The sequence below is a fragment of the Mya arenaria genome, chromosome 15, assembly GCF_026914265.1.
Source record: "Mya arenaria isolate MELC-2E11 chromosome 15, ASM2691426v1".
NCBI lineage: Eukaryota > Metazoa > Mollusca > Bivalvia > Myida > Myidae > Mya > Mya arenaria.
The window spans coordinates 19928744-19937770 of record NC_069136.1 but is presented as its reverse complement, the minus strand read 5'-3'; the positions used below and the strand labels follow the sequence as shown (position 1 = coordinate 19937770).

Below are 9027 nucleotides of genomic sequence, written 5' to 3'. Positions count from 1 at the left end.
TCCCTCTCTCTCATTTGCTACTTCCATACTTCCAACGCATTTTATCACCTACTTGTTCATACATTTGCCATTTACCTTTCACCTTATCCATCAAATTATAACTATAACAAAAATCTACAATCTAAACATTAACCCCATTTCAAGCATTTTGAAAGGTGACAGATATGAGGCATAATATAATCTAACAAGCTTCCTTCTAAATTCTGTCTTGCCCCATTTAATATTAAATCCTCGATCATCTTTCACAGTAATGAAAGGTAAGACGCTAGCTAAACATTTTTTAATATTAATAATAAATCATTAATAAAGCATTAACGAACATTTTGTGGCGACGTGCGAAATTAATTTGTTATAATGTCATTTGAAGGCTAGTATAAGAAATCTGTCTTAGAGCTAGAACAAAACCGTAGGAAAATCTGGCACATATTTCAGCAATGTCACTTCTCGTTATATCACCGTTTAAATGTAGATTAAAAACTACATAATGGACTAGTAATAAAAAAAAACATAAGCGAAACTATAGTTGATTAGGGGACAGTACTCGTAATTAGGGAGGGTCATTCCTAACCTGTTTTGTGTGTTTTTTCAAAAAGTCGGGATAAAAATACATCATATCAAGTATATCAAGAAACGTGAGAAACGGTTTCCTAATGTGAAACGATCAATTTTAGAGTTGTACAGATATGTCTGTCTTCATGGCCACTAGTCACGACCTGGCAGGTCAATATACATATGTGTCCAAGATAGCAGAACTGACATCAAAATTTGCCAACGTGGTCGCAAAGGCATGAGTATATAAAGCAGCGGTCTGATCCCAACCATACACGGATCTTAACAACCGATTACCATGAAGATTGCTCTAAGCTGCGTTGTGGCACTTGCCTGTCTTGGTAAGCCTTTTTATTATAAATACTTAATTGTCAGATATCAATATTGACCAGTACACTTTGTTATAATACTGTAGTATGCATCCGTATGTTTTATTAATGTGTAGGCTTTTAAGTGCTTGATCATGTTAACAAAAACAAAGGATTATTGATAGATAGACATAAACACGGTTGTCCTGCTTTCTTTAACAATACATTGCAGTTCGGTTTTTGTTGTGACTGTTTGAAGGTGTCCGATATGCAAAGATAATAGAAGTAATGAAGGAGTGTGCCGTTGTATGTTGTGTCATAATTGCAAGAAGATGTGATTTACTTTATTGAATAATCATTTAATTTGTTTAACACGTGTATTATAATTATTATAATTACTTATGTGAAAAACTACAGAAACAAGGTCAGTAGCCAAACGTTTAAACATAAACCATAAAAATAAACATAAATAAGTATAAGCATAACTTATTTGGCAAAACGTCTTCATGTTATTAAAGGCATATTAATTTATCCATTTTTATGGGAAACATATTCACTTTTGATCTTGCTTTTTTAATAGCTTAATATCGGGTAAATTAAACACGTTACTATTATGTTCCAAATGTGTCTTTGAAAGCTCACAGTGTAACACCATTTTTAAGGGATATTTCATGACGTTCATTCAAGTACATGTATGTTCTTTGTCATGTTTATGCCTTAAGAGTGTCTAATATAATCCGAAAAGTTTAAAGTTAAAGGTAAGCATCGAAAACACAATACAAATGGCAAGAAACATGGCAATGCTCTCTGCCAATGACAAACGAACAGTCATACAAAAAACCTCCCAATATATTACACATTTTCACGACATTTTCTGCTACTGATATCTCTATATGACCCTCTATACGTCTGGCACAAAATGAATTATTATCGAAGGGAACCAGAGATAAAAAGATAACGTACAAGTCCGTGCTATTTCACTGTCTTGTGCTTTGACTTTGATAAGGAATGCGACCTTCAAATTAGCCATTTTGTTTGTTTGCGTTAGTAACCATTATGTTAAATGTTGATGTCTAGTGTCCCCATATAATATTGGTTTCGATTACAAGGCAATTAATAGCTGAAAACTGATAAGTAAATTTGACCTATTTTGTACAACATAAATCAAAACAAATAACAAAGATAATAGAAGAAACAACATGACCACACAGAATTGGAATGTTTTTATCCACAATCAAACACAATTAAGCAGCGTCGTGGTGTTCATACTACTAAACATAAACGTGTAATTTTAGCTTTGGCCAATGGAGAGGAGTGCAGGGACACCGGTGACTGTGGTCACGTGACCTGCCCGGAGAACGACTACGTGCTGGAGTGCCACAACCGCCAGTGCACGTGTACACATAGTGAGACCCTTCAAAATATACTTGCTCAGCAAATTAATTTTTTAAATCGTTTTAGTAACTTTTAGTGTTACTACTGACAGAAATGGACAACTACCCACAGAAAGTTTATTTTAACATTTATATTGAACATGATCAAGTAAGCATATAATATATAATGAAAGAGGCCAACGAATACTGGCAAAGAAGAAATAAGTAAGAATCGCTTGCATGCAAACATGGTATGGTCATCCTTGCTTAATACTGTTAAATATAATTTCAGCCTCGGCCAGGTGTTCCCTCGCATCCGACTGCAGTGGAAACCGATGCGACCGTGACTGGCACTGCGTGGACGGCGCGTGCCGCTGTGGTTTTGGATTCGGCGGGCAAGGCCGATAGATGGCGCTATTCAACTTAGCTTGTTTATGTTTCTGTTGACAAATAAAACAATCGTTATATTATGTTTCTGTTGTTTTTTCACGGGTTTAATGTATTTGAAATTGTACAAATAATGTAGCATTTGAGTCTCCAAATGATCTGACAATGAGTTTGCGTTTGTTCATATTCAAAAATAAATAGAAAGGTAAAAACTTAATTGAATACCTCTAACAACAACACGAGTGTGCTTCAGAGCTGCAATAATCTTAAGAACATAATAAAGCCAAACCAAAGAAAAATTGATGGGTATTGAAAACCACGTAGAGGAATAATTGATACAAAAACATTTATATTTCAAATTAAAGGGAGGTAATAGAAGGAATAGCAGCACTAGTGATTAAAAGATTAAGTTAAATTAAATGGCTGACACTTTTTCTATTAACATATAGTATTGTTATAACTCCTGCTATTTTAGTTAAGTTTTAAAGACTGTGTGGGACTCTTTAAAACGTGTGTAAATGATTTTTTTTAATAGTTTCAAACTGTTCTTAACGGATGAATACGTCAACAATAAGGCAATAATGTTGTCGAATAGTACTTGTAAGTTTCATTATTGAATTTGATAAAAATTAGTTCAATCATAACACTGTAAAGTATAAATAAATGATTGTGTGTGGTCTAATTGTCAATAACCACAACTAGTAGGACCTTGACGTAAATGTTGTTATCTGGCAGGTCATCAACCTTGTGCTCTTTATAGTGCAATGATGTAGTAAAAATTGATAGAGAGTGTGGTCACGTTTTGTCAAATGAAGTATCGATATTCTGACTTTTGAGGATATTATGCCTATACATTTGTAAAGATTGTATTATAAATCCACAGAATACAATGCTTACTTAACCCTGGTATCAATTTACAATGTGTTTACTTGGCCTGGTGATGTAAGGTTATCACTTTGGTACTGGTTTTATATGTTTTCACATTGCCACATACGTAACATTTCAAAAAGTTTCTTTTAAAATCTTTAAGATAGAACTTCAGTTTAAAATAACTAATTGTGTTAATGAAACTTAAATTGACAAAGAACGTTATATGGTGTAATTTTATACATAGCATGTGTATATGTATATAAAGTTATTGAAATATGTATGTAAATACTATGGTTATCTTTACTTCGAAACGTAGTTAATTACCAATGCCATGGTGAATGGCAGGGCTAAAAAGTAAGTTGATTCGCTGTTAAAGTCAAAAATAAAAAAAAATAAAAAAACATCATCAATAAAAATGACTCTGTATAATATCTAGTAAATATATTAAAATATAGTGACACATTCAGTAGCAATTAAACGGTGTGATGAATCTATGCCACGAGATCACTTACATTTTATTTTATAAAAAGCCTTTGAGGCTTTGTAGAAGATTTATTTAAGTAGAAATATGATGGAAAGATGATGTAAAGTTTATGATTTAGAGTGTCTGTGATGTTTTATGTTGATGTATCTTTATTTTGTTATATTCTTTGTGTAATGAAATGAAACCACAGCAAGTTCATGTCACATGACCTTCTCTCATTTGTTTCATTTATATTTTCTTTACCATTCCCAGGATTGGCATCCGTGCGGAAATGTAAATCCATTTCTATACCACATGCAGTTTTGTTAATACATACTTAAAAGGAAATAATATTTCTACCTGCAAACCAGCATTTGTCGACGTTGTAATTGTGATTTTTTCGGATTTGTGTTTTACAGTTAGTTTAAATATATTTTATTAGGAATTAGGAATAACCTCTAAAATAGCAAGGGCCTCTGACTGCACGTTCAACCTCTTAAATGATCTCGAAAATCCTGTTAATTTTACAGGTTTATTACTTTTTATATTTAAGAAACCAGTCGTAGGTTGTGCTTTTATGACTGCATGTGTTAGACATAGGATCTTTCTTAGTTTGGATCAGTTTAAAAATGAACTTCCGGTTGTTGTCACATTGACTTAAGAGTTATAATAGAATTTTAAATTCTAATGTAATTTGAAGTTTTGTGTTTTTGAATATGGCAGCAATTGCTCTTAGCATCTTAGTGGTATATATTGCTCATAAATATGTAAAGGATTGTTGCCCTAACTGTTTATGATTACGTAAATAGAACAGCAAATAGGAGGATTTTGCTTACGAATATATCCTAAGGTTTATCACTGCGCTACCGGCTGGCTACATGCTATATTTTTGTACGGTTTAGTCCCTCGAATAACGTAGGACTGGTGTATCGTCCTATATACTAGGTTGGTTTCCAAATTTGGACAATGACAAGTACAACCGTGTTGTTGTTGCTATAAAAAAGCATAAAACTCATGAAATGGCGAATAGCATTGGAAACAAATCCACATTATTTAATATTTCAACTGCGTTTATGTATGAAATGCACTTTGATATTTTAACTTCTTTGATCAATGTGTTTGTCCCAACAACAGCTGCTGTTTCCATTGTGTCAGAACCAGACGATTTCAGGTATACTTCTAATATGATGAACAAAGAAACACTCTTGACTCTTGTACAAACAAAGACCCAATTTCCGCAGCATTCAGCGCTGAACAACGCCTCCCTTTAATAAACGATTGGAAATAGACACAAGTATAGGATATAGTGTTTTCAATACCCCACTACATTTCCAGCTCTTACATAACGGGTCTTATCAAATACTTGCCGTTTATGTATGTCGTTGACATTCGGTTTTGTAAATGATGGTTAATTAACACAGGTCCGGGTAACGAATATGTCTAAAAACAAAATGAAATAGCTTTTTTTATCATCTTAAAGGTCAAAATAGTGTTATACGTGAAAAGATTACATGATACAGTCAAACGAATTTTATTCTTTAACGTTATTGTTCTCAACTTTATTCGATAAATATTTAGCAATGGATAAGACAAATACGAAGAAGATTGCTTTTAATGACAAATTGACGTTTTTAGCTACTGACATGAGGTTTTTGATATGATCTCAGCTGCTTTGATTGTGATGTATTGCCAATTATTCAGTGAAAGGAATTGGATTTCTGTTCTAATCGTTTTCATATTCATCCTAACCTAACACCCCTTTATTTGATTCAGATCATGAACGATCGTTTGTATCATACAATAATTTTATTAAGCTGTTATGGAAGAAGTATATAACAAGTCATACGCAAAAAGTTTATTCAACAAATATAGTTTTTAATTAATGATTTTCAACGGACATAAGAATAGGGGAAACACTTTCCAAATTCTATTAATTACCCAAATTGTATGCGATCATGAGAGTGCCATTCTTGTTGGTCGCCGTCGTTCGCCTTTCTTACTGTTGGATAAGTAACATATTTCAACGGGAAGGTCATATCTATCTATTAAGAACTATGCAAATGAATTACAATCACCAGAAATATCTCGACCAATTATTTATTTGAACTCCATTATGTTTTTGTTTTTTAAACAACGTTTCTAATTTTACGACTTTGAACAGTTGCAAACCTATTTCTAATTCAGAAAAAAAGAAGTGTATGAAAATCATTTTCGGGATACAAAAATGCACATTTCTTTTCTTTAAATAGCTGCAAACAACACAAAGCCCCAAGACATTGTTGATTAGACAGCTCCGATAAAGTTGACTCACAAACATATTCTTTTTGTATAAAGACATTTCCGGGAAAACGTAAATGCTTTTTGATTGGAAATCTGATAAATTATTATTTCGTAAACAATGCTCAACTCTTATTACAGATTTTCATGTTGCAACGGATAAATGAAACATGCTTGTGAAATATTGAACCCCAAAACTAAGTAAAAAAAAATGTTGTTTTTTTAACATTTTAAATTTTGGTATATCAATCGACTTTTGCATCGAAGCCGACCCTTAAGTTAGTTTTGTTAAATGGAAACATGTTCAGCCCAGTAAACTTCATGTGAATTAAGTTCCAAGGCAAACCATGAGATAAGGAACAACATGTTCATGAACATTGGGTAGAGACAGAATATTTTACTTGAAAGCAAGGGCGACAGAAATTGAATGTGTCAGATTATACTGATCAATTGCATGTTTGCATGCCATGTCCTAGATTGTTCCTGTCGGTGCATTCTGTTAACGCATGTATTTTAAGAATTATAATTAATGCTATGTCGATTTCAAATTACAAATTATTCTAGACCACAGCCAACTCATTGAATATCAATGAAAGCGTTATTGGTTGTTTCGTTTACCTTCTATTAGAAGAAAAAACAATATATAATTGTAAGGATTATCATTTTTAACATTTATTGTTGAGGACAAAAAGGTGTTTCGGTTTTGACTAGTCCTTTTTTTAAACGAAACCATTTTTTCTCGTCTAAGATTTGTTTTTAGTTTGTAAGGTTTTGTTAAAGCGCTTTTATAAGCATGGTTTCGGTGATGTTGACATAAATGCACGAGCCACCTTTCCAACCCGAAAGGTCAATGTTTAGAAGCTTGTGTTACCTATTCATCTCGCGGATTGATAATCGGATTAAAAACTGTTTCCCTACATGCAATTCGTTTCCCGTACTGCCACTGATACGAAATCGAGATTTTAGTACTGACAAAATATCATGTTCAAAGTACTGACATGATATCGTGTTTTAAGTACTAACAATTTATCATGTTCTAAGTACTGACTTGATATAGTGTTTTTAGTTCTGACAATAGATAGCATGTCTTAAGAACTGAAAAGATATCGTGTTGTACGCACTGACAATGTATCGTAGTTTAAGTACTGACAGGTTATCGTGTTTTAATTGACATTGGAGATCACATTGTTTCCGAAAGGAACATCTTAGGACGGAATCAATGAATATCAATGCTGTGTAGTAAGTGTTCTCTGCAGGAAACGTTGCTTTGAAAGCGACATAACAGGCCAGATTAAAAGATGCACTGATTTCTTTGATAATTGTTATTGTTCCAAATATGTAACTCTCTATGACTTGCATCACATTGAACTAGTTATTTACGCAGTTGCTAAACATCTTACTTGTTGCACTTTTATCAGTCAGTGTGTGACATCTTTGCACTTAAGTGACAAAATTTGTCTGGAAAGGTAGAACTTTATATCTCGACAAATGTGGAAATGCATTGTTGACTGGCTTCTTTAAATGTAAAATTGACATTATAATTATAAGGCAGACAAAAGACGGACAATATGATCCCAAAGAATGGAGTATTTCTGAACGACTGAAGGTATATTGTTCAACTTTAAAATATTCATGTTTATTGATCAATGTATCGAAATATTTATACATATTTTACATTGTCAATGTTTTGCATGTGCTTGGATGTTGTTGATTTTTTAAAACCCGTAAATAAAATAAAATCGTATAATAAATTCTGTGAATAAACCCTATTACATTGTAATTACAGTTTAAGGCAAAATATTACCATATAAGTGATATAACTTACACTTGTATGTACAATTCTTCATTATAATGCCGTGTATATACAAATTAATTTCTTAGATCATATATTGTTGATTTTCCATTAAAGCAGTGGTCAGCTTCCTCCTTTTTCAAGTTTGGCACCTAATAACACAAAATAACTTCGATTTCTATTTGTGATTTCGCGTAAACAACCCGACTTAATTGTGAAGCAGGCTTATGGAGAATGACGTGCTTCATTAGCCACTCAGCTGTGTGTTACAACATATTACGCTGAGAGATCTTCTACTAAATTATCTTTGATAAACAAAAACAACTTTCCACTATATTCCCTGTGAAGTGAGTTTCATGAGATGCGGCACAACAATCCTCATGTAAATTTGATAGAGACAGAATATTTGATAATGTAATGCAATAGCAACGTCAATGAAATGTTTTAGGTTATATTGATATATCGCATGTCTGCATGCCATGTGCCAGTACGTTTCTTTCAGAGACGGTTGTTAAGGCATGTATAAACATAATCAAAACTAATGTTTTGTTTATTTCATTTTAACATTTAAAAGTCATTCCGGTCACACTAAGGTGATGGAAAATCAAATGAAACTTCCTTGATTGTTTTTCCTCTGCCTACAGTTAGAGGGGATAAGCGAGTCGCAAGTGTTCATGTATGTCTTTTTAATCGGAAACTCTCGGCCAAGATTTAGTTCCGGTAGGTTACATTCAATAAAGCAATTAAACGCATGGTACACATGATGTTGTTAGCTTGAATGCACAAGCCACCTTGCAAACGTTAAAGGCAAATGTTTAGAAGCTGAATTCATTGAATATTTGTTCACAACTTAAATGAAGCAAGAAATAAATCTTGTGACATGAAATCCCGGGTCGGCGGAAAATCGTTTAAAGCCTAGGGGACTTGGGCAGCCGCCGAAAGTTACTAGTCAAAGTTTATGATCCCAATGATCTCAATGAAATGCCAAAACCGTTCGGTGCGCCACTT

General features: G+C 33.1%; 1 protein-coding gene across 1 annotated transcript; it reads left to right on the top strand.

Moving 5' to 3' along the window:
- Positions 1 to 765: 765 nt before the first annotated feature.
- On the top strand, positions 766 to 2700 carry LOC128218828 (serine protease inhibitor Cvsi-2-like). Its single transcript, XM_052926547.1, has 3 exons — positions 766 to 890; positions 2153 to 2263; positions 2523 to 2700. Exons 1-3 carry the CDS (start codon positions 848 to 850, stop codon positions 2636 to 2638), a joined length of 270 nt encoding a protein of 89 aa, XP_052782507.1. The 5' UTR covers positions 766 to 847; the 3' UTR covers positions 2639 to 2700.
- Positions 2701 to 9027: the final 6327 nt, after the last annotated feature.

Coding starts and splice junctions, on each gene's coding strand:
- LOC128218828 (XM_052926547.1), top strand. CDS start 848: ATGAAGATTGCTCTAAGCTGCGTTGTGGCACTTGCCTGTCTTG. Junction 891..2,152: donor TGTGGCACTTGCCTGTCTTG/GTAAGCCTTTTT, acceptor GTGTAATTTTAG/CTTTGGCCAATGGAGAGGAG. Junction 2,264..2,522: donor CCAGTGCACGTGTACACATA/GTGAGACCCTTC, acceptor ATATAATTTCAG/CCTCGGCCAGGTGTTCCCTC.